The sequence below is a fragment of the Aspergillus tanneri genome (assembly GCF_003426965.1).
Source record: "Aspergillus tanneri strain NIH1004 chromosome Unknown AapTan_3_pilon_pilon_pilon, whole genome shotgun sequence".
NCBI classification, from domain to species: Eukaryota; Fungi; Ascomycota; class Eurotiomycetes; order Eurotiales; family Aspergillaceae; genus Aspergillus; species Aspergillus tanneri.
The window spans coordinates 429,462-454,967 of NW_022984630.1; the positions used below are offsets into that span (position 1 = coordinate 429,462).

General features: G+C 46.2%; 7 protein-coding genes across 7 annotated transcripts; 3 read left to right on the top strand and 4 right to left on the bottom strand.

Annotated features, from left to right (window-relative positions):
* Positions 1-1,349: 1,349 nt before the first annotated feature.
* ATNIH1004_003936 (uncharacterized protein) lies at positions 1,350-2,294 on the bottom strand (the record flags this gene model as incomplete). The annotated part of the gene is made up of 1 exon (XM_033568608.1): positions 1,350-2,294. The coding sequence occupies one exon, from the start codon at positions 2,292-2,294 to the stop codon at positions 1,350-1,352; it is 945 nt and encodes a 314-aa protein (XP_033427414.1).
* Positions 2,295-7,764: 5,470 nt separating this feature from the next.
* Positions 7,765-9,216, top strand: ATNIH1004_003937 (non-ribosomal peptide synthetase; the record flags this gene model as incomplete). Its single annotated transcript, XM_033568609.1, has 1 exon — positions 7,765-9,216. The coding sequence occupies one exon, from the start codon at positions 7,765-7,767 to the stop codon at positions 9,214-9,216; it is 1,452 nt and encodes a 483-aa protein (XP_033427415.1).
* A 999-nt stretch (positions 9,217-10,215) lies between these two features.
* Positions 10,216-10,570, top strand: ATNIH1004_003938 (uncharacterized protein; the record flags this gene model as incomplete). Its single annotated transcript, XM_033568610.1, has 2 exons — positions 10,216-10,492; positions 10,521-10,570. The coding sequence occupies 2 exons, from the start codon at positions 10,216-10,218 to the stop codon at positions 10,568-10,570; spliced, it is 327 nt and encodes a 108-aa protein (XP_033427416.1).
* A 1,270-nt stretch (positions 10,571-11,840) lies between these two features.
* On the bottom strand, positions 11,841-13,855 carry ATNIH1004_003939 (flavin-containing monooxygenase; the record flags this gene model as incomplete). The annotated part of the gene is made up of 5 exons (XM_033568611.1): positions 11,841-12,349; positions 12,404-13,042; positions 13,091-13,415; positions 13,643-13,716; positions 13,771-13,855. The coding sequence occupies 5 exons, from the start codon at positions 13,853-13,855 to the stop codon at positions 11,841-11,843; spliced, it is 1,632 nt and encodes a 543-aa protein (XP_033427417.1).
* Positions 13,856-14,621: 766 nt separating this feature from the next.
* ATNIH1004_003940 (acyl--CoA ligase) lies at positions 14,622-16,408 on the bottom strand (the record flags this gene model as incomplete). The annotated part of the gene is made up of 4 exons (XM_033568612.1): positions 14,622-15,206; positions 15,282-15,595; positions 15,657-16,268; positions 16,315-16,408. The coding sequence occupies 4 exons, from the start codon at positions 16,406-16,408 to the stop codon at positions 14,622-14,624; spliced, it is 1,605 nt and encodes a 534-aa protein (XP_033427418.1).
* Positions 16,409-17,842: 1,434 nt separating this feature from the next.
* Positions 17,843-19,660, bottom strand: ATNIH1004_003941 (putative amino acid transporter; the record flags this gene model as incomplete). The annotated part of the gene is made up of 9 exons (XM_033568613.1): positions 17,843-17,929; positions 18,007-18,122; positions 18,184-18,211; positions 18,259-18,459; positions 18,515-18,873; positions 18,935-19,266; positions 19,320-19,392; positions 19,440-19,453; positions 19,500-19,660. The coding sequence occupies 9 exons, from the start codon at positions 19,658-19,660 to the stop codon at positions 17,843-17,845; spliced, it is 1,371 nt and encodes a 456-aa protein (XP_033427419.1).
* Positions 19,661-21,539: 1,879 nt separating this feature from the next.
* Positions 21,540-22,515, top strand: ATNIH1004_003942 (SDR family NAD(P)-dependent oxidoreductase; the record flags this gene model as incomplete). The annotated part of the gene is made up of 4 exons (XM_033568614.1): positions 21,540-21,817; positions 21,885-22,114; positions 22,169-22,270; positions 22,322-22,515. The coding sequence occupies 4 exons, from the start codon at positions 21,540-21,542 to the stop codon at positions 22,513-22,515; spliced, it is 804 nt and encodes a 267-aa protein (XP_033427420.1).
* Between the last annotated feature and the right edge of the window lie 2,991 nt (positions 22,516-25,506).

Genomic DNA, 25,506 nt, shown 5'->3' on the forward strand with positions numbered 1-25,506 from the left:
ATATTCTGGGCGAAGTGAAAGAAAGCTGACTACAGCAGCAGCCGGTGAATCACATTTCCAAGGTTATCTCCGATCTAGTTGGTTCTTTTTTAAATATCAAAAATAAACAGGATGGCAGTGATCCCGGACTCAATTGAATGCTATAGTGGATTTTCTATCTCATACCAGTTGAAGATCTAGGTATACCTTCATCTTTCGAGCCGTGGTATTTGCCATAGCCCCCTATACACCTCCTCGCTCCGGGCCGGTCCTGCTCCTAGTCTCACAGCGTCGGATACATTATCATGCTGTGGTCCAGAATGGGACCAGCCAATGCCAAATACCATGGCCCGCTAGTATTTCTTCAATGCAGCGGTTCTGTATCTTGGTATATACCATTTGCTGCTGAAGGATGTAGTCGGGTGCTTTTAACACAAGGAATATTAATCTCATTGTGTGATACGAGAGACGCATTCGGAAGTTACTCTCATGTAGGTAAAGGACGGCAGAATGCGAGCTATCCACGCGATCTAAATATTATATCTCCAAGCATAGAGACTACTCACAGAGCTTCATCACTCGCACTAAGAGATCAAGACCATGATGATACCCTATTTTTTACAAGTGCACTGTAGGTTTCATAGGTTCAGTGAGGATTTGATTAAGTCCTCGATAAAGAGACTTTTATAGGTCTTGTTGGTCATCCTCTCTAGTGAATAGGCTAGAGTATGGAATGCTACACCCTGGTTACCCTTTCCATAGTAAAATTTATCTGCGATCACCTTCCAGCTTGATTTGACCTTTGAAGAAGTTGACTAAAACAAAAGGAAGTTACGAGGATGGCTTCAAATATAGCATAAAAGTATTTGGACGAAGAAAACCCTCGTCTTCTTCTTTCCATCCATAGCACTATTGCTAAAAGTATGTCCATTGCACCAGCTCCCCCCTTCGTATTTGTTACCCTCCTCGTTTATCTGGTCCGTGACAGGGCCTCGAGCGGGCGGGCTACAGAAATGGTTTTCCTCTGCAGGAACTGTGTTCGAGGTCCCGAGTAGTAAGTTTCCAAAGTACCTTCCTAACCCTACGAAACATAGTATATAGTATTATAACAGACAATAGACCTGTCAACCTCGGCCACTAGACCAGGGTAGAATCTGCTCCTTCAGACCAGCACGGCAGGGGCAGGACAGAGACCTTAAGAGGGGGAATGCTCTACTCTGTCGTTCCCGGTGGCCAAGCTTACGGAGGTAGTACAGTAAGTCCTGCGGATCTGGTTTAGCCTTTTATCATTATTTTTTACTAATTTGCCTTTTAAGAGATATCTATATTTCCCCCTGGGGGTCGCCGAACAAGCTACAACTAATGCCTTCCTAGGCTGCAGCAGACGACCGTTCATAAACCTCCCCGCACACCACCGGGGACATGTAGACACGAACATCGCGATCAATGTCACCCACATCGTAACTTCCCGAACCTCGCTGACGCGACGGATGTGAACCGGATAACTGGTTCTGAGCGGTACACGACAAGGGACTATTGTTGGAGCACGAACCCTTTGCGATTTGAATCAAACGTCCAAGAATAGCATACTCGAGCTTAAATTTAATGCTATACGCCAGCGGTTTGAACATGACCTGCAGCGCATAGTACCCGGCATATTCGAAGCCCACGACCGCTACATCAAGCACGAGAATGACAACATTTGCCGCCAGCAAATGGGCCAGGATCTTATGGTGGTGGCTATCGGGACGTAGACGCATTGTCTTGGCTGTTTCCCAGATATAAGTACCGGAGATGATGCATTCCTGGATGCAGAAACCGACAAGCTGGATACGTTCCATGACGTTGTACCCAGAAGCAAAGACCTGAGACGAGAGCGACCCGTACATAAGAACAGTCGTGGGGATGTGGAATATGATGGCATCAATGATGATCATTATCAGGATAGCGGAGAGAACCCTATGTGCCTGCAGGACAAGACTCAGTCGCGACCACAGGACCAGCGAATGGCCTGTTACCATGACACACCAGCTGAGAATGATCAGCGTCACGGAGATATAGGTCGATATGCCTAGTGGGAAAATATAGAAGATATAACCCAGGCAATGGGGGATAAGACTGCAGGAGGCGAACAACAGGCTCCAGAAATACCATCCGCGGTATCGCTTGAAGGTGGTAAAGCACAGCACAATCAGCTCAATGGAATTGCACCACGCAAGGGCAGCGAAGATGGAGATCATGTATCGTTGGGTCGGGTCACTGGCGGCTTCATGGCCGGCTGCGGTGCCAGTGCCGTCTCGACGGGGGAATCGCATCGGAGGATCATAGGCTCATGTGTGACACTGAGGATCTCCCGAAGAGGAGTATGCCAAAATTGACGCGAGCAGGAGATGGAAAAGCCAGGCTCAGAGTTCGCGTTATTAGTACTCCTGGCGTAGTGGCTGCATCCATGGGCGGTGTAAGCCGCCGAAATGGGGTCCCATGGAAACCGTCCGGCCATCGGAGAGCTTATAGGTCAGCTCCACATCAATGACGCGGTTACAGTCAGGGCTATCTTCTAGACCGTCGGTGAGGGGAGAAATAAGTTGGAAAGTTATTGTTGTCTCATAATAGGGTTTCCACAGGTATGTCTTACTGGTTTATAGAATTCTTCATCTTTCGGGAATCCCCGCGATCTGCGTCGAGGCATTTGAATGAGGATGTGATTGGTTCCTGGCGTGCAGATCATCTACAGCTGGGAGAGGAGCACTCAGATCAGGAAATTCATGTTTATCCTTTGCAGTATTACAGCAAACAGCACAGCGTCAGTCTGTATGGGCCTGTTCCATATCGAGTTGACATGAAAGACCTAGGTATATTTATCGATTTGGAAGTCCTCCTAGGACAATAAGATAAGATCTCCATCACCTGATGGGCACATGGAATGAAATACCTAATCTGTTAGTACACGTACACACTTTCCTCCAGAGAAGTTTGTTAGAATCTAGTGAAATACAGCAGACAAAGCTAGACCAGCCTACTTCCTTGACAGGGCATATCAACGCAGATCTATGGAATACGAGCTGCCGAGAGGATCAACACTTGGCATTTACAAGCTGTTAAGCGCTTCCGAGTCTCCGTACTGTTAGCTGGATATAAAGAGGCCAGTGTAGTGGATGTGGGGTCTCCGCTGTAGGAGCACCCAATACGTGTCATTTGCTTGTATTCGCAAGACAACGACGTACTATATTGAAATTTCGTCTTTCAAAGTATCCATCCACAATATTGAAACAGATACATCTCTCAAACTACGTATCAAGTGCCCCCGGTTTCGTTTAACGGATCCCTTAGGCCGATACACTAAATACTGGATATAAGGTGATATTTTAGCTGGTTCCTTATATCGAAAATCCCCTTATATTGAATATATATACAATTCTATGCAAAAAAGCTCCGGGTATCGCTCTGCTGCGCATTGTTGGCCTGTCTCTGCAATAATACACGCTCATGAAGCAATAGCTGCTCAATAAGTCCTATATTTGCAGATTCTTGCTGTTCCTCATACAAGCCTAGGCTTTGTCGACCGTCCAGCGCCTTAGATATTGGAATATGAGGTAAAGCTGGTACTATTTCATCCTTATTATCATCATTTTCTGCAGAATCTGCGGCATATTGACTAAGGACAATATTATTAATAGTCATAGTACTATCATTGATCTCTTCCTCTTCAGGATTTAGGAAGTGGCTAATATTTATAATATTGCTTGTATTTGTAAAGGGCTGGAGCCCATTTGACCTCTCGGTCCAATGTCCCAATTGTCCCTATTGTCCCTACTGTCCCTATTGTCCCTACTGTCCCTATTGTCCCTACTGTCCCTATTGTCCCTACTGTCCGTACTGTCCGTACTGTCCCTTTTAGCCCTGTTGGGACCTTTGGCCCGGCCCTCGATCCATGTCACGTGCACCTCATTTGTTTACCGCTCATTTTCCTCTTCCTTTCTTCCTTTCTTCCTTTCTTCCCCTCTTCAACGATTCCTTTTTGTACATAATAACCTATCTTATATGTTCTACGGGTTCAGCCCTTGACAGTATTATTGGAACAGTGAAGTTGCTGCAGGCTTTGCTCAAGTCCTTGAAGTGCCTCACTATCATGAGATTCATTGATTTGCTCGACCGAAAGCACGCGGTTGAAGCAATGACGAATTTTGTTGCTTTCTATATCCATATTCCACGCAGAAATGCCCACCGGACAGCTTGTAGAATTGTTATGGTTGACATGAGATAATAGCCGTGATCATATTCTGTTACAATATAAAGAATCCACTGCCGTTTCCAATAGGCCTTCCGGTACGAATAATGCCTTGATCAAGAGGTTGATACCGCGATGGTGGAGTTAGTTGGAAGCTATATTATAATTGTATTCGATTTTGTGTTGTGTACCTTCATGTGCTGCTTCGTGAGTAGAGAAAATGTCCATTAATAATGTAACTTTTCGGCCATGGGCAGTCATTTTTTTATCAAACAAAAGTAGCTATTCCTTAAAGATATCACTTGCCATCCGTACTCCTCCACACATAGTTAAGATACCCTAGTTTAATATTTGCAGCAGTGAAAGCCTTTGGTTGCTTTGCTGTTGTCAAGTGCTGAACCCAGTGGCATGGGCTTCGCTCCTATATAGGGCGCTAGATGCGACTGATCGAAGATCAGTCGTCCTGTACCTTTTTTATATGGTCAAGTGGTTTTATCTCTCCTAGCGCAGAGACAATCAAACCATCACAGCCGTTTCAATAAACTATATAGGAAACCGTTCGGAGGCATCAGCATTGCAGCAAAGATGTATAGTTATCTGAGTCTTTCCTTTTTTTCGTCCAGGAAGTGCTTGTGTTGCCAATCCACAGTCTGGAGGCATTCTCCAATATAAACCAGCCTCATCACAGTTAAAAAAAATATCTTAACGGGCAAATAGCTCTAAAGCTTGACGAACTGTAACCATCTCTGTTTCTATATTTGCTCCAAGCCCGCTTCATCGTGGTATGTATAGTTTTTAACATTTCTACGTGACTGGAAGCCACGTAGCCAACCGTTGCTACATTGAGGCATTGTCTTTGAAGGATGTACTGTCGGCCAGTAATCCTTTGCTTTTTGCCGAATAATCTCCTGCGAAATTGTAATATTCCTCTGTGCATGTTGTATCTACTCAAAAAGTGCACTTTCTAGCTCTGGCCACTGTTCTGTACGGCGTTGTTGATCGTTTAGTTGATGTTTTTCAATGGAGTCAAGGAAGCCAAAGTCTGACGAGAGAATCCGTGAGATAAAGGAGGGAGTAAGTCTATAGCTATATTTCTCTTCAAGCCACTTAATAAGGCCTTGAGCCCTTGATATGATAAGAATGGCTTTAAACGGTATTGTGCGCGCAGTGTAGCTTTCTGGCTATTTCTAATCTTTTGACGTGTTCGCTTCATTTTTTCAAGTTCTAAGAATGACGTACAAATTGGCTTTTATGGGGGTTTGAATATAAGGAAATTTATATGGGAAAGGGCAAAAATTTAAGCAAATTCCGATTATTGGACGATTAAGTGATTTTATATGGGAATTAAAATGGATGGCGTGGCAGCTTCCTTATATTGGAGTTTTTCTTATATTAGATGTTCCTTATATCCGGTGTTTGGTATAGTACTACATTCCTGGAATCATGCCCATCACGACACCTCATACACTACAACCATCCTCCTTGGCAGGTCTGAATCCTTATATTGATTTTCAAATACATGAATGTAAACTCGTCTCAGAGATGTGTAGTTTCTATCCTCCATATAATATTTAATCCTGGAAATGCTCACCAGTTCAATCATACCCGTACAGTTTTCAGACCCAGGGACCATAAATCAGTACTTAGCAACAATATTAAAGCCACTTTTCGACATAAAACAAACCACCCCGGTGACTTCGCTCGGTAAAGTGGAGGACCTGGCGGTAAACCTTGTTTTTTTTTTTTTCCCCCCTCAGATATGTTTATTGAATGCCACATCCCCCATACGTGTCAATATTATACAGGTGAATTGACAAGAGATATGACAGTCATACTTAATTAACCTTTTCCCTAATTATTCTCCACAGTACGAAGATCCTTTACCGTCTAGTTACGATCTACGGATATTACTAAAGGAAATGAACGGAACGGAGCTGGACTAGCTAATAATTTCACACAAGAAATCACTAGTTACTGTCTCGAGGTCCTACTCCATCGTATATTCTTTAAATACGTGACAGTTACCCAGGTAAAGGGACCAGGTAAAGGGACTGCTGCAGTACCTTTGGAAGCTCACTCGTTAATGCATAGTTATAACTTACACAAGGTGCATCACATAAAAATGGACCTATTAAGTGAGTAGAAATATGCTAGCTCGCGCAATAGCCGTACCTCATCAAGAATACGGTACAGAGTAGCCCAGCTGTCTAGCCTCAGTTGTGGATAATCAAAGCCTAATTATTTTAGAGGCAAGTCAGCTGAAATAGCAATTCCGATGATCGGAGGACCTGTATTTTCCTCCTAGGATGCTCTATTCTGCCCACCGTCCATGGAGGTACCCATAAATGCCAACTCTTCTTTGTAATTGCATCATCGTTATTATCCGAAAAAAGGTAAATCTAGTCTGGGACATTGGGATAACAGACAAATATTACCTCATAGCATACTTCCTCACAATACGTGCAAATTAGTACCTATTTAGCTTCTTTGTTCCCGATTTTGCACGTGGACTCCCTGCTACCTATAATGGCTGCTCCTCTCAAGGAATCCGACGGCAACCGTCTTGTTCCTGGCATCCACGGATGGCCGAATGGGCAGACGGAATACAGGGATCATGATCACTCGGGAAATACTGCAATTCATGTCGATCTGGTCCTAGCGACACCGGTGGATCAGCTAATACATCTCCTGAAGCTTAACAGTGGTGTTTTGCTCGATGGAGAGAATAAGAAAGCGCAGGTTCAGTATATGTTGCAGACAGCTTGGATTGTGACAGTTTATGCTTTTACGTCTTCTTCCACCCTCTATATCGGTAGTGATGATCCCGATCTATTCCATGTCAGCGAATGCCCAATCCGAGGATCTAGATCCATTGTTCAAGAAGACATATCTCCAGAGACTACAGTACAGAGTCTCATCCGACAAGTTGTTGCAAGCCATCAGTCAGAGCCCAAAAGGATTACGAGCAGTACCAGTATCGTGTGCAGCCAAAGAGAAGGAGAATATGACACAGTTATCTCCTATAGTCAGGAGTGTGGACCAAATCAGAAAGGGTCGTTAGAAGTAGACCCTGAGGTTAGTAGCTCACTGCACTTTCATGTTATTTCTTGCGAACTATATTTAACAGACCGCAGAAGACTCCTATCCATTTAAACATCAGAACTAGTCCTGACGATCACTTGCATTGTAAGCTCTACTTCCAGCCGACCAGGCTTGACAAGCGATTCGCGCTGAGTTTGCTGCACACCCTCAATGAAGCGGTTATTTCAATCTCCCACTCACCTACACAAACTTTGCAGGAAATTGGACTTTGTTCGCCGCACGACATGGAATATATAAGAGATTTTACGGCGAGAGTTTCTCCAGCGAATAATTTTTTGGTGCACGAGCTATGTATGCAACACGCAAGAACCACTCCAGACGCGCCGGCCGTCTGTTCTTGGGATGGCAAGCTAACCTACAGGGAGCTGGACGACGTGACCACAAGACTAGCCCATCGGCTGGTAGGCTTGGGTGTCGGGCCTGAGGTGTTTGTCTTCAGCTGTTTCGCGAAATCAATGTGGGCCATTGTCAGTCGGCTATCAATTCTCAAGGCTGGAGGAGCGTACATTTCGATTGACGCACAATACCCGCCAGCATACCTTGATTCTGTGATTCAGCGTTCCAAAGCCTCCATAATGCTGACGACTTCCGTATTTTCCGCCAAATTCAAGCATTCAGTTAAGAATATAGTGGAGGTGGACTCTGAATCGGTGGAGCCGCTACGCTTGTGGCAGCCCCAAGCATGTCAGGCAGTCCAACCTGACAATGCTTGCCTCGTTTTATTCACATCTGGAAGTACTGGTAAACCTAAAGGCATCATCCAGGAGCATCGTTCTTATGCCACCGCAATCTGCGACTACGTTCGACTTCTCGAAATGGGTCCCAACAGCCGAGTATTCCAGTTTGATGATTATGCATGTGATATCAGCAACAATGATTATATGACTGCCCTGGTTGCTGGCGGATGCTGTTGTGTGCCTACGCCTGAGCCGACCATTGCTGCTTTGAAAGAGAACATCAATGTTTTGAATGCTAACATAACTTTCCTAACTCCAACTATCGCCATCCAGCTGCAGCCAGAGGATGTCCCCAATCTTAAGGTTCTCTGCATCGGCGGAGAATCACCGTCCAATGACCTCTTGGAGAAGTGGTGCAAGCACGTTAAACTTGTGAATCAGTACGGAATGGGAGAGGCTGCAACATTCTGTGCCTACAATGACAACGTGCAGCGTGATAGTGGATCCGTTATTGGACGGCCAGGGAGCGGGGCGATCTGGGTGGTTAATACTGCGTCTCTCGAGCACCTCATGCCGGTTGGTGCCGTTGGTGAGATTCTGATCGAGGGCCCTCATCTGGCCCGAGGATACCTCGACAGTCAATGCGACAAGACCGATGTGGGATTTCTCAAAACAACACCTAAATGGCTGGCAGATCTGCACCCCCAGAGGGCGACAGCTCGTGTTTACCGGTCAGGAGATCTGGGGAGATACCGCCATGACGGGACAGTGGAGCATATGGGTCGTAAAGATACTCTACTTAAACTGAACGGCTATCGAGTGGAGGCAGTCGAAGTGGAGTATTTTCTGAGGACCTGTTTGTCAACCAACGATGCGGCTGTCGTAAATTTGCTCGGCATTCTTGATGGTGAGGAGGAACCAGTCTTGACTGCGTTTTTGTATTTGCCAGAGTGTCGCATGGACGTAACCAGCAATGTATTGGAAGGCATTAGCTTTCAGCAAGTCACCAAGACCCATATTATGAGACCTCTGGTGGAGAGAATGACAAACACCATCCGAGACCATTTGCCAGCGCACATGGTTCCATCCTTGTTTTTGCTAGTCGACACAATACCTCGCACCAAGTCGAATAAGACAGACCGACGAAGGTTACAACTATATGCACAAGAGTGGTATATGACAAACAGAGCTGTTATTAGTGCCAGCTTGTTTGGGAACGTCAAAGCATGAAGAATGGACCCTAGAACCTAAAATTAATATTTCTGCGTGATGAATTCTTTATTTTAAGTGAATTCTACTACAGACTAGAGAGTCTGCAGACTGTAGCTCTACCAGAATCAAAATTGACTTATGAATGCAGCCAATATGTCCTTGAAATAAGGTTTCTCGTCTTAAATATGGCAGTCTGATGTTACAGAAATCTCTCAGGGCGGGCACCCACACGCAAATAGCAAACACTGGAGCTTTGCTCGCTTTCTCATTAGAGTATGTACGTGTGTGGATTTATTTTACCCTGACCTCTCCCTGCAGGCTACCACAACTAAAGCTATCGTTATATGACGACTACAAATTTTCCATTACATGCAGGCGAATTAGAACCTCGTCAGAGACTGTGTTGGTAGGATTGCCTTGGAACTGAGCGTCGCGTTTTTTCCAGTACGGCTTTGAAACCTCTGAGGTGTGGTTCCACTTGTCCTTGTCCTTGGGCAGTTTGACTTTCGCCCCAAGTATGGCTGATATGGCTGATATATTGCCAAATGTGCCCCCAATCTTCCTCCATGGTTGCTGTTATGGTTCCCGAGGCCTTGAGCATTCCACTAACACATGGGCCACTGTCTCCTTTGCGCTACCCTCACATTTGTCATCGCCCTGGAATCGATGAAGCATAGCGTGCGTTGCTTTCTTGTTACTGTACTTACATAGGTAGCTCACGCGGTATTGAGCAAGTTGACCGATCCATTTACCCAGCGATAGCAATAATGGCGCACCAGACGTGCTAGCCAGCACAGCTGGTGCTCAAGTCATCATTGCCCAACCAGCATGACCTCGAATAAATTTAGAGTAAATAATCCCTAACTCGGGTAACACTATATACAGATATGACCGGGTTTTCTCATCAGACATCCAGCACTATCTTTCCCTTCATTTTATTGCGCTTCGGTTAGGGCTGACGGTGAGAAATTTACAACGTCAATTCCGGCACGTCGGAGCTGCCAGATGGTGCTGACCATGCGATGGACACGCAAATTGCACGACTTCTATGTTGAACAATTCAACGAATGCAATATTCAAGCTAAACAGGGAAAGGCGGAGCCCACCTGGCCCATAGTACTGGACACAGTTGACATCATGGCTGAGCCTGTGGTGCTCGTCAAGCTCTACAACACCATTGGGCCAGACAGCTATACACTGCCCACAAGTGGGCACCTGCGACTCAATCTCCACCTCTCTGGGCCCAAGAATTTAGAACGACACTCGACAGCTCCGCTACAATTATTACCACAAAGTATGCCGGCGATACTGACCTCGATGAGGACGGAAAGAATGGGGGGAGGAGTTTGGAGAGACGATGGCCAGGTCATAGAGAAATATGTGCGAGCGCGATGTTGGACTACGAGTTCTTAAAATCCAAAAGGCTTAGACATAATATTAGAGCAAGCGTGACAATCAACATGCTGCCTTCGTACTACATTTGAATACAATATTTAAGCTTTGTAACCTATCATGCGATCATAACATCTTGAAAACACAGTAAAAATCAATTCGCTCAGGAATTGACGGTAAATGCTGACCAAATAATGCAGGAAATAGTGGGTGGAAGACTATGTCTACCATGGTAGCAGGGCCTATATACATATACATCCTACAGCAATGCTTATGCTCATTTGGTATATGGCAACTAGAGCGGGGTTAGGGCCTTTCTAAGTTTTGCTGAGGGCTTGAATAATATTCACCACATCATGCATAAAGAGTTCGTTGTTCGACAATTGATAGTCTTATTTAGACCTGAAACATCTTGCTGGGCTCGCTGAGGGTCAATCATGCTCCCATAAACAGTGCCAAGATCAAGCGAAAACGAGTCTATGTCAGCACCAGGGATATCTTCTAAAGCAGCGTTAACCATATTACCATCACCAGGGGCATGACCCACAGGAGGATTTGTCTCAGTCATTTCGGAGGAGCTGTGCCCTTTTTTGAGACGCAACATATTCAAAGTCAGGTTGTGTCCAACGCTCTGTCGCAAGATGGTTTACCAATATTTCCGAAGATAAATTCTATCATTAAACAGATAGCACCTTCGACTTAAACAGTCGACTCCGTAAACTCAGACAATTCGAGAGTCTATAGAGAACTGTCTATCAGTCATACTTCATGGCAATGGCATATTCACGACAGCCCGACTACATCAAAATTAAGGTAGAGTATTACCAGCACGGGAGGTTCAGTCCAGGCGAGTCTTAGACGCAACCTGCATATTTATCCCTTGCAATTGGGAATTTTACACTAACAATGTTATTAAAAAAAAATCCGAAGTTAGAAGGGTGGATATATTGTATGTAATGTCTTGTTCAGTTCATTTTTGTTCTATGATTTAATTTTCGTCATGTACGGTTTCAGTCTGGGCCATAGTATTCTATGCTACATGATTCCGGAGCAATTGAGATATGCATGAGAATTTTATGACATTTTCAGCAGGGGGATTAGCTGTAGAGCTAGAACTGAGATCCTAATGACCAAAATCCTGCCCATAATAGAGAGTGAGGATGAAATTTTTAAAAATAAAAGCTAGACTTGTTAATATCAAGATAACTTGCTGTTTATAAATGCACGCAGTAGCTATAGCCAGGACGAAATTACCTCCTAAAATACCCCTCGACAAAACCAAACAAATCTCTCATCTTCTGCCTCCCAGGGCCAATCCCACTCATATAACCATTCATATAAGCTCCTCCAACCACTACACCCACCAGCCCCAGCATCAAAGTCGCATAGCTTACAGGACTCTCCTCCACCACTCGCCCAAGATACACCTTCTTTCCTTTTACCAACTCCTTCCCCGTTCCCTCGGCCAGATACTCATCTAAATACACCCGGTCCATATCCTTCTGGTACCGAACAACCCGACTAGGCCAGTTATTGGTAATCCGACCGCTCTCCGTCTTGTACCAGCTCTGACAGTTCGGGTCCGCGAAGCTGCTTTTAGCCAGCCGTGCTTGGAGATCCTCGTTGTAGCTGTGAACAACCTCCGGACGGGGGACGAGGGAGAGGGTTTTCCCCGACTTGCGGGCACGTAGAACCTCGTTGATCAGTACGCTTAGGTATCGACTCTGAGCTTCAATCATGAGGATGATTGAGTTGTGACCTGTTCGTATTATGTTATCCTTCATCCGGCATATACTGAAACGAGATCACCCACCTAGGTTGGTATTCGGACCATACAGCATGCCGAAATTCGGCATGTCTTCCACCGTGACTCCGCGGTACGCCTGCGCCCCGTCCTTCCATAGCTCTGCCAATGGACGACCCTGGCGTCCAAATACCCGGATCGGGGACATGAATTCGACGGTACGGAATCCCGTTGCAAGAACAATCAGATCGAATTCCTCGATTTGTCCGTCTTCAGTCTCGATGCCCGTCTTGGTTATACTTCGGATGGGTCTGGTGTCGAGATCGACGTGTTTCTGATTCAGTGCTGGGTAGTAGTCATCCGTGATCAGAATCCGCTTACATCCGGGGGGATAATTCGGAATCAGCTTTTCCCAGAGGTCCGGTTTATCAGGTAGCTGGGCTTGAATGGCCAGCATCGTCATTCTGCGCACTTGCTGCGAAAACATCGACTGGCTGTTTGTGACTGGTGTGTGTGTTGCCTCACAGTACAGCATGCAGAGAGACCGCTTGAGCCATCGGAACGGTGGGAAGCGGGACAACAGGAACTTCTGGAATGAAGAAACCCGCCAGTCATAGCGCGGGATGGTCCAGTTGGGAGTTCGTTGGTATACAGAGAGATGCAAGACGGAGTTGGCAAGCTCGGGAATAATCTGAACGGCAGTCGCCCCTGATCATATTATTAGACCTGTCAAGTATATCCTGGCAAGGAACCCACCGTTTCCGATTATTGCGACGCGCTTCCCGCTAAAATCATACGTCCAGTCCCAGCGCGCCGAGTGCATCATCTTGCCGGTGAAATTGTCCAGACCGGCAATAGTGGGCCATCGGGGTAGGTTAAGTTGACCCACTGCGGAGACCAGGAAGTCGGTCGTTAGCTCGTATGATTGTACGAACTCACTGTCTTTGCCACCAGAGACAGCAACACCAACAGTCCATTGCATTTGCGCATCATCCCAACGGGCCTCTTGCACGACTGAGTTGAACCGAATGTATTTGTATAGACCGTACTCTTCGGCGATGTGGATGACATATTCCTGAGGCTGGAGTCAGGATCACGTTTGTTGCAACAGCGGGAGACGTACAAGAATCTCTTCTTGACCTGGATATTCTCTCGACCAGTCAGTTCTTTGCGCAAAAGAATAGCTATACAGCGAACTCCGAACTGTGAATCCGGCAGAATCAGCATACAGGCCAAGAACAACACGAATAGCAGCATACCATCACATGCGCAGCCCGGATATTTATTGTCATTCCAGGTACCTCCCACTTGACTTCCTTTTTCTAGGATAACGAAGTTCCGACAGGGTGTTCGACGAAGGAGATCGATTGCAACGCATAGACCTGGACCCGATTAGCACATTACACGTGATAGGAAGTAACCGTAGAAACGAGAACCTGCAACCCCGGCCCCAATGATCACGACCGTCGAGCGGGCAAAGTTCTTATTATCGACATGGCGTGTTATGCGTCGGTCAGGCATTGTGACTCGAGAAACGATCGTATTTGACAAGTGGTGAAAGACGGCAGCAAACCTCGCGGCATATCGATGCCTTTCGTTACCCTTCGGTTAAATTGAGTTTGATGCGGAGATGATCGAGAGGGGTCAGAAGGGTGGGGATCGGTTGCTACCGAGGGGCACCTGGCACCTGGTATAGTATTCGTGGGTGAATGTGATGACGGGGTGAATCAACATTAAAATGCAACAGAATCTGTCCAGTATATTCCGATATACTCCGTGCTGCCCCCAACGCCAAGTGTGATCTCATGACGGGACCCCTTTCGACGGCGCCATAGCAACCGAGCCAATAGAGTGATACGTCACAATTATATCTACAGAGCATATACGTATACTGTTTGACAAGAACCAAATTGTCCCTAGTGCCGAGTTCGGTTATCTTTACTCACCGAAATTATCAGATTGGCTAAATTGGACTGGTTCACCTGGCCATCGATTACTATGTTGTCTTTGGCCCCGCTAGTGGGCACTGTATAGCAGGATATGTCGACATGTGCCAGCCCTCTCTTAATTTTCACAGTATTCCCAGAAGAAGAGGGGAAAAAAAAACAATAATAAAAAAAAAATACACTAAAAGATAAATACCGAAAGATAGTGTACAGTAAATAAGAGAGCAACAAAATAGGCATTCAAAGTACATCCACAAGAACAGCAAAGCAGCATGAATAACATCATCCAGGGCTATAAGAGAGCTGTAATTCTATACGCTCCTGCAACCAGCATGTGTCAGTTATAATTTCGCCTCTCTATCCAACTTCTTCAACTCCCTTCTCAAGATTTTCCCCGACGGATTTCTTGGAATACTATCGACAAAATGCACCCCACCTCGTAGACGCTTATAGTTGATCACCCGATCCGCCACAAAACCCGCAATCTCCTGGGCCAAGGCCCTGTCCGCCTGCATTCCCTGAGCAGCGACGACATACGCACGAGGCAGTTCCGTCCCTGACTGCCCGTTCATGATCCCTGTGACCGCCACGTCAGCCACAGCCGGATGACCCAGCGCGATGGACTCGAGTTCTGCCGGTGCCACTTGGAACCCGTTATACTTAATGAGTTCTTTAACACGGTCAGAGATGAAGAACCGGCCGTCATCGTCTTCGAACCCCACGTCGCCGGTCTTGTAGTATCCATCTTCGGAGAAAGATTCAGCGTTGGCCTGGGAGTTGTTCAAGTACCCGAGAAACACATTCGGGCCCTTTACCCAGAGTTCCTTAGACCGGTCGGCTTCGCCTTCAACGGGGACGTACTTGGCTGTCATGTTGGGGAGAAGTCGACCGACCGAGCCGGGGTGGGTGCGGGCTTCTTCCCATGTCTGTTCTTTGCGTTAGTTCGGGAATGGGAACGACAGAGGAGAGGGTGGCTTGAGGGTGGCTTGAGAGACACGTACCTGTATATGCGTACAGGGAGCACATTCGCTCAATCCGTACGCCTGACGAACAGACAGACCGAGTTTCTTGTGCAGAGTGTGGATTAACCCGGTCGCTAATGGCGCTGCGGCGGATAGCATCATGCGCAGAGACCGCAGGTCGTATTGGGCTACCTGCGGCTGGGACACGAGATCCAGGATAATCGGAGGGACGACGTAAGCGTAGGTGATGCGCTCGTTTTGCACGGTACGGCAGAAAGCATGGAGGTCATATCGGGACATGACAAAAGTATGTAAACCGGCGTATATCGTGTGGCTCAGGATGCAGTTTAAGCCTGGATGTAATAGTTAGACAGAACCGTCTGCTGGTAACTATGTGATAGGAAAACAACGCACCATAGATATGGAAGAAAGGTAATGGAGCCACTGTCCGATCACCCTCGCCGTTGAGCCCTTGACTCCAGGACAGTATGCCGCGATCCACAGACATCACCTGCAGGATATTGGCCACCAAGTTTCGATGAGACAGCATGACGCCCTTGGGAATCCCCGTTGTACCGGAAGAGTACACCAGGAACGCCAGATCAGTGTCCGGCCGCTTCACCGGAGGCTTATGTGTTCCATACACCATGCCATCGTCGGCCATATCACGCGGCAACTCCTTCAGGATAAGCACACGATCTGGAGGGATTCCCACACGTTTTGCGGCTTCTATCGCCACGGGGTATTGCTCACGTTGCGTGAGCAGGGCCTTTGTCCCGGCATCCTTAAGCGGGTGTAGTAGCTCCTCCACGGGGTAATTCGGGTTGAGGGGACAGACAACGCCGCCAATCGCCAGAGTGCCCCAAATCAGAGGCGGCAGGTCGATGGAGTTAGAGGCAAAGGTGGTCAGCACGTCACCGGTCTGCCAGTTCCATTTACGTCGTAGTGCATGGCCAAAGGTCAGAGCCGTCTGGCGGATTTCCGTATAACTGAGCGAGCGACCGGTTTCGGCATCGGCGAAGAGCACTTCCAATTTAGCGCAAGAAAATGAGAGTCGACCCAGGTCGCATACCTTTGTGCTCCGCGTAGGGTCGGTCGGGACGCTCAAAGAGAAAGCTCCAGAGGTCGATGGAGGGTATGTCGATCGTAGGGAACGGCGACGTCATGATAATTGCATGTGAATGTGCAAATGTATTCTGTCAGAGGGAGGGAGGATGAGCAGCTTATTAAAAGAACTGAAAGGATCGCAATGCGAGATGCTTGCAGAACGGCTGATAGGTGATGGGACACATACGACAGAGTCCAACAATTACAAAGTCCGGTCCACATGCCGGACCTCAGCTCCACCCGGCTGAAGATCATGGTCGATCTATCCGAGGCTATCAGTGACAGAGATGCAGGGCCAATATTACTCATTACTCAGCATTTACTCGGTCCAATTTTGTTCCTTTGCTTTCACTTGTTTAATTCAGTTCTCCCAGATAGATTCAGATAGTTAGAGACCCGTATACTTTTTCAATACAGATCCATGATTATTTATAAGAGTGGCGATACTAGCTCATACGCGTATTCAGAGGATCGACATCAATGAATTAACCAGACATTGAATTAATTCTGAATTGAATCACCCCGTCATTACCTTAGACTAATCAGAAATGTATTAATTATATATGCCCACTCCCATTCTGGCATCAGCCGAGGCATGCAATAGCCTCTAATCAATAGAGCCACATGCGACCTAAATTTTGGAAGCCGGGGGAGTAACTTATTCTATGTGAATATAATAAATATTGTGTAAAATTGTAAATACAGTTTAAAATATATTAAAAATAGCTGTAATTTTTCAAAATCCAATGTGCCAAAGCCATTTCCAATATAATTTACTCTTGACTGTATTTTGTTATTATATATTCTCAAACAGCAAACTACTATGGGCACTGTGATGAATATGTAGGTGCTGGTAATTTAAATACAGCCTAATAGTAAGAAGACTATTGCTAAAGGCTGCATGGTGATTTCGGAAATTTACAATATCCAGCCAGTGACTGTAGCTTGACTTTCACCTCAGCCCTGGAAATCCTCCAACCAATATGACAAGTAGGTAGGTACTCGCCACTGAGAACAACTACTCCGACGATGCCCAAAGTTCTCGCGCTATTTCCGCCTCGTTTTGTGTCTCGATCGCCGTCTGTGCCAGAGAAATAGACACGGCTAGATCGACTGCGCGGAACGTTTTTGTCGTGATGCGGGAACGTGCAGTGAGAAAGACTTCAAGACGACAGACAGTTGCCTAGCACGGTGGGTCGGACAAGCATACCTAATTCTTACCGTTCAGCTTCGGATCTCGATTCGACGTGATTGCCAGGAGTATGGTTTCGGTATAGATGTTACACAGATAATACCTATAGAAGTGGGAGAAATAGAATATGTATATATCACGAAATTCTATCTATATACAAAGTAAACAAAAACAACTCGCCATCTACGCTGTATAAATCAAGCATGCTATGCAAAACAGAACGTATATACCATGTACCATGTACCGTATATCATATAACCATGAATCTATCAATTCAAAGAGACAACTGTACCGATAAAGCCTAATTTGCGGTATTGGCACAAGAAAAGCTCATCTTGGAGCTATCGTCGTGGATAGCTTTCCCGGAAACGTACAGACCGAGGCCGCACTAGTCTTATTAGTACTCTTTAAGACACGTATAAAGTGCTTTGGCGGGCGGAGAAAAACACAGAGAGGAGGACATACAATAACAGCACCAACACCCACGATTAAAATATTGATCACGAAGAGGGCGATCTTGCGCTTAGACGAGAACCATCTTCCATAGTTCAGGTGGAGCCAGTAGACGCCGCTCAGACCGTCTGCAACAGTAAGTCAGCATCAATCAATGGCGTTCATTATATGATATTATGATAATCTTACAAGTGAACCAACTCGCGAAGAGCGAACTCTGCTTCCATTAGTATCTTATACTCCAGCATAAAAAAGGGGACGTACAATCAAAGAGACGATATTGTTGAAAGTCGGAATCCCCTGTGCAATAATAAATGCAATAATCCAACAAGTCAACCCGATAGCGACCCAGGATCCCACCGAGACGAGATCCCGCTTATGCATGCGTGTTGGGTTGCGACGGAACATGCGCACGTAGATATATTTCAACCCAACGTGGCCGTTGACCACACCTGCTCCGACGATCTATATCTGTCAGGATGATACTACGAAGAGCCTAGTAATATAGAAATGGACATACCGTCGGAATAGCAACGCCATAGGCTACCTTCTTCAGCAACGGACCAGCAGATCCCAAAGCAGGAGACCCCACTCCGTCACCGACGTAGTAGTAGATGACGACGGCGGCCGTGACGTACAGAGCAATTTCAAAGCCCTGGAGCAGACACAGAGCCTTGGGGAAGTCCTTGGGTTCTTCCATTTCGGCTATGAGACCGAAGAAGGCGACGTGGGCGCAGTAGGCGAAAACAATGTTGGTGACTGCCGAGAAAGCGTGGTATAGATTCGTTTCGTGCGTGACGCTAATATTCTCGCCGCCTTTGTATTGGACACCGACGCCGATCATGGTAATCATGACGGCAGAGAAGATGCTTAGGAAGGCTATTATAAATCATCAGTTTTAATTTCGCCAGACGACTTTAAGACGTAGACAGGGACGTACAGGCTATAGAGACATAGGTCATGTTTTTGATCGTGCGAGGAAGCGAAAGAACCATGCAGATGATCATTCCCACGACGCTAAACACAATCGAGCAGGTGCCATGCTCGGTGATGGTATTCATCATCACAGTGAATGTGACGATATGGCTACCCATGATGAAAATCGAGAACAGAATCTGGCCCAGACCGAACAGTTCACGACCAAACCGTCCCAGGAGGATCTCGCCTGCGTCCGCCAGATTATGAATAAATGGGTACCGTTGGCGGAATTGGCCGATGACATATCCGGTGTACAGAGCAAGAATACCGAGGCCGACGATGAGGATAACTGCACTGATGGATGGTTAGATTCCTATATGCCTGCACAATGGGGAAGATGGACATACGGGACGATTCCCAAGGCGGATAACGTGGCTGGGAGAGAGAGGACACCCAGAGACACCGATTCGGCAATCATAACTGTTCTTCGTGAGCTTGTGACCGCGTTGCTTGTTCGGTGGACATACACATTCCGCATTGCCTGTCTCGTCAGCATTGGTCTCGGTATGAAGAGATATTGAACATACCACCACTTCAAGGTCTTGTACTTGACCTCAGCAGTCTCTTCATTACCAAACGGGTCCTCATACGTGTTGTCTACACGCTTCAGGTCTTCTTCCGGGTCATACGTCTTGTCATCGTGCTTTGTGTCAATAGGATCTGGGATAGGATTGACGCCTTGCAACATCTTGGCACCAGCACAGGACAAAGGGGAATATCCGTAGAAGGGTCTCGCGTCGACAGTGGATTGTTGACAGAGAGAAAAGGTCGGACCCGTAGGTGCAGAGATTTTTCCGGTGGGTCGGGGTCGTGGCGGCTCTTGTCTCCGGGGTGTGGGATGGAGGAGAGATGTCTGGGGAACGATCGGTCTACACAGGGGATTCTCCAGATATGTATAAAGCCTCAATTTTTCCCCGATGAAACAAGATTTCCCGCAGAGACCACGAACAAGTCATCAAAAGCTGCAAGACATGGCAAGCCGCGAGACATTTAGATCGACAGATGCGGGATGCCGGCCTCAACTCGCCCGAACGGGAAACGGTCTCGGCGGCGACAAACATAAAAGTCAAGCTCTGCGGCCCGCCCGGGGCCAATAGGAATGCTCCTCCTTTGCAATTTAGTAATAGATTGACCCACTTGAAAAAGCTTTGTTCGCCATCCGTCCACAGACGAGTGGTCGCGTGGTGCTGATTGGTAATTGGCATACTTCGGGGATGCCTCAGGTTAAACTCGCGGCGGGGCATCGTGGATTTTTCTTATTTTAGTACAGCGTATGTTGAATTTCGCAGCAGTAGAATAATTACAGAGTGCTGCCGGCTATTAAAACCTATTAGTCTGGTTAACAATTCTAGAGAATTACAAACAATCCTGACTCTCTCTAGTAAAAATATCTAAATCTAGATGCACATTCTGTTCAATCCCATTTGTGACGTGGCAACTAACTATTAGCCCATCGAATGCTATCATTGGCCAAGCTATACAATCTAATTATTCATGAACTGTGCGGGGCATTGCCGATCCCTGAATATTTTAGTAATGCAAACGCCTGATCCAGACCAACAACTTCAGGTCCAGAAAGGTCGGGTTCCTGAAGCCGATTTCCTTCTCTAGGGATTCGGGAAATTCCAGGCTTTGACATCCTACAGTACGGGGATCTCAATAGATGCCACTATTTCGTGATTACATGATTCCAAGCCGATTATCCAACTACCACATATAGTAGTCAATCTATGCATTTGTGTCTGTATTTTACTACATCAACCAACAAGAATGAACAGCGCTCGGTTATATCTGTCGTGTCATCCGCAGCTCGGCTATAGTGCTCCTATATTTTCCGGGGTATGTTGGGGATTGGCGGAGTGGAGAGCATAGTCAGTAGTGTGGGGTGTTGAGTGTGTAAAATAACTCATACAGAGGAAGACAACCTCCGTCTGGTATATGCTCACCATAGTATGTGGCCATTTAGAACATTTATAAAATTCAGTAAGCCACAAATCTAACTAACAGATTCTCCAGGAGTACTCAGAAATCCAAAAATATAGAATTCGGAACTACTTCGGAGTAAGAAGTTCCTAGCTTCAGGCTTCCTTGCAGGTCACCACGGTGGAGACAACAAATTGGGGGCGTGTTTCGAGTAACCGTTATAATTTGTAGCATTTATGCAGTTTACAGCGCCACTCTTCATGGCTTTCGATATTCCAATTATAAAAATCCTTGACTGGAATATATTTGCGACCGATATAGATTAAAAATATAGTTGACTACTCTGCATATTCACGCGTCCATATTACTTTAGCGCCACTTAATTGTATACATATAACTATTCTATATAAAAACACACCTTCCACAACAGCAGCCCCCTTACATGTGTAACAACAACCCTCTCACATGTGTACAAAGAGCAATGGGATGTACCACATGTGCCAACTCACTTCCCCGCACCAACGGCCGGCCAAGGCCATTGTCTCACGTCAGCTGCAGTCCCATTCTTCATAGACACCACATGGAAACAAGTATATGAGATCATATCCTGTAATCCCCTCGACCTATTACAGTAGGACACCAAAATGCGTCTCCAGAACAAAGTCGCTATCGTCACTGGTTCATCCTCTGGCCTGGGCAGAGCAATCGCACTGCGATATGCACGGGAAGGCGCCCGTGTTGTTTGCGCAGACCTCTCGCTCACTGCGCGTTCTGAGGTCACCGAGGAAACGAAGATCACTACTCATGAAGCCATCCACCAAGCTGGAGGACAGGCTATTTTCGTAACCGTGGACGTGGGAGATGCGGTGCGGATGGAGAATCTAGTACAGAGTGCGGTTGCGGAGTTTGGTCGTCTAGATATGTACGTCAGACCTTATCTCTTCTCCCCTACCTGCGATGGATGATCCATAACTATAGACTATCCGCAGTCTGGTGAACAATGCAGGCATTGCGTTGGAAGCCCAGAAACCGACAAGGGTCCATGAGACCGACGAAGAAACATGGGACAAGACGATGCGCGTCAACACCAAGTCTATGTTCCTCGGATGCAAGTACGCGGTGGCGCAGATGCTGAAGCAAGAGGCGCATGAATCGGGTGATCGGGGATGGATCATCAATATGTCGTCGATTTGCGGAATTGTTGGGGCAACGCAATCACGTATGTCACTGTGATGATACTGTATTGCGCAGTTGCTTGCTGATGACCATCTAGCGTCCTATTGCGCCTCGAAAGGAGCAGTCAGCAATTTGACTCGCCAGGTGGCTTTGGATTATGCGCCGGATCGCATCCATGTGAATGCCATTTGTCCTGGGTGTAGGTTTATTTACCAGCTTTTGGGTGGAGAGGCTGTGCTGACGAATCCAGTTACCAAAACGGCGATTCTGCACGATTTCACGACCAATGTGGCTAGTTTAGATGTTCTACAAAGCGTTCATCCTCTCGGGGCACCTGGGGCACCGGATGATATTGCCCGGATGGCGGTGGTACTAGCAAGCGAGGACGCGAATTGGATGACTGGGACGTGTGTGCCTGTGGATGGAGGGTTTACGGCGCAGTAGAGTGCATTGTAGACATTTGTAGCAGTGAACAGGCAGAATCGAAGGGATAGATATACCACACGTCAGGTTAATTATATTCCATCTAGCTATGAATGGATTATACCATACAGATTCGAAACATATCACGCGTAAGGGCCGAATAAGCCCATACAGAAGATACAGAGGATAAATGACAAAATTTAGCGAAATATAATTTCAAGGATTCAGTCTATCAGATCCTAGTGCCCGTCAAAAGCCATAGCCAACAGCCTGTTGCTCCTAAGACGTAAATTTTAATAAAAAGTCTAGAGAGTGGAGACAGAAACGTAGGCTAACAGTCCACGTGCCACCCTTACCCCTTGCAGTTTAAACACAATCGTGTTTCGAACCATAATGATAGCCACCAGCAAGAATGGGTGTACCTCCAACTCAGGCACTCTGACTCTCGAAACTAACATAACAACTTATTACTTACACTTTTATGTTGTGCTGGCATGTCTCCTTTTTCATCTCAACATGGAGGAGTTACCTCCTCCCCATATTTTTGATGTAAGTGATCGGGGCTATCCTTCCAAATTCTGATAAGCTCCCAGCAGTTTCTACACGGGGAAATATTCCTCCATATTTGTGGCCTGATAGACTATTATCGTGCTGTGGTGTTCCTATATACAATTTTCGCAAAGCTATTCTGTTTACTCTATCCTGCTCTTTCTCTCCTCTACATAATTTAAAAGCAGCCCAAGCGATTTCCATGATATACCACGAACCTTAGTAAATTTCGGAAGGGGTTTCTTCGGTATACCGGCCGAATGGTTTCCCTTTTGATACAGGAGCTATAGTTTCCGGCAGTATAGTGCTCAATCAGCGTGTTGAATAAGATTCACGCATTCGACTGTCCTCTGGAGTCCAAGGCAGCGAGAAATCCATACTCTTGTCAGATATACCACGACACCGCAAAAAGTAGCGCTGTTACAATTTGTGCGTAGTATTGGTATATGTGCCTACTCTGACAACTCTCTGGGGAAAATTGGCACTGATAAGTACATAGACTGGGAGCCTAGCGCCTCGGCACACTGCGGGGTATTTCCCCTGACCTGCCCCTATTCATAGATAGTGTGTGCGTCCATTGGATGGTAATAAAGGCAATATATAAACTATAAATACGGTCCATAGTAGGCTATTGTGTGTAGCTGATATACTGTTCTTCTGTCCCCTTTCCCCTGAATTATAGTCATCATGTCGACATCGCTTCAAGCACCGAGGCCGTCATAATGTGTCGTGAGTCTCCCTTTTCCATAGTAGCACCAAAAATACAGCTCACCCACAGCCCATAAGGCTATAGAGACCTACTATTATTTGTTACGGAAACACTATATCCGCCCGACTTGGCGGTGCGGAGTATCTAACGATCGATTCAACCCCTGAATCCTTTAGATAGCGAACACCTCAATGAGAATATAGGGAACCGCATAGTAGGCTCAGTTGGTTGAGATACTGCGATTCCTGGTGTTTCCACTGAATGACATCTACTTCCTAATTAGGCTAGTTGGCCTGTAGCTGATAGAATAGCTCCCTGCGCATCACTTCCCCTGAATTCCACAACATTATTTATTTATTCGGAATAAAGTCTTTGGAAGTCCGAGGATGAGTGCACCAGTTACGTTAGGGATGAAATTTGTCAAGACAAACCATTTGACCAACTAAAAGCCTAGGCTTCTTAGTGAAGCCAATATACTGAGTCATAAAGGAGGTTTCAACAAAAATTGGTGACTTGGAGGTGCGTGGACAAGGAACTCAGAACTGAGCAAATAAGATCACCACCTTCGTCACGTGCCAAGGGATTTCTGTCCCAAGGCTCAATTTCTCTTGAATCCAAGGGGTTAGGCTGGGCTAGGGCGAGCTGCCCTAGTCAGGTTACTGACTAGTTATCTACTCCGGCGTAGATCGGTGACAGAGAGATACCACGTGACCGTACTGAATACAGTAGGTCTCTAACAATTTTTTGAGCTGGAGGTATCTCCCGTCTTTCTTGATTCAACACCATTGCAATGCAATACATACTTCCCTGATACACCTACACCATTCGGTAATACGTATATATTCCCAACGAACTAACTGTAAATACTCCCTAAATAATAAGGCAACTAAGCACGGCCACAGTACGTGGATCTAATTTATATATAGATACAAACACTAGTAACAGGGTCACCGAAGTTAAGGCAAAATAAACCTTCAGAATGTAGGGAGTACTGAGCAAATGAATGCTACAGTTCCTGCTTTAGCAGTCTAAGATTTTGGAGCCTAATCTTGTTATACCTATTGGACTTGGGTAATTCTTGGATGGACTGATCAACATTATACCAGACCGTGGCGGTGTAGACGATACACTTTACGTGGTATTACTATGGGGTGTAAACTTTGGAGTCCCCAATGCTCACCTTGTGGAAGCCTGGAAAGCGACGACATGATTAAAAACAATTTCGCCCGTGCTTTCGACCCCAACCAACAAAAACAGACGAACAGTGTGGAGGACCCAATCAGGCAATGTGGAAAGTCGAAACACGAGGATCGTCAAGAAGAATAGTGCATTACCTCTCTGACCGCTTAAGCCCTACACAACCTTTAACAGGATGATTATCATTTCCTAAGACCAACGTCAACAAATGCCCAGTCTGGTCAATCAATGCCTCATCAAGTAGAGAGCGACTCCATCGTGGTTTGAGGGTACATATTCAGGTGTAATACTTTCCCGGTCGGGAGAATTCCAACCAGAACAAACCCTCATGGTGTCCTGGGCGAATGAGCTCCAAAGTCGACGTTGATCGAAGCATCCTTGCTCAAAAATGGTTGCGTCATCACGTATATAGAAGCCTTTTTTTTTTTTTTTTTTTTTTTTTTTTTTTTTTTTTTTTTTTGCTTTTTGCGTTACACGATTTGGCGTTGCCCTTAATTCTTGATATGGATAGGGGCAAACAAAAACTGTCCTTTGGTCTCGTCTAGGGTCGCAAATAA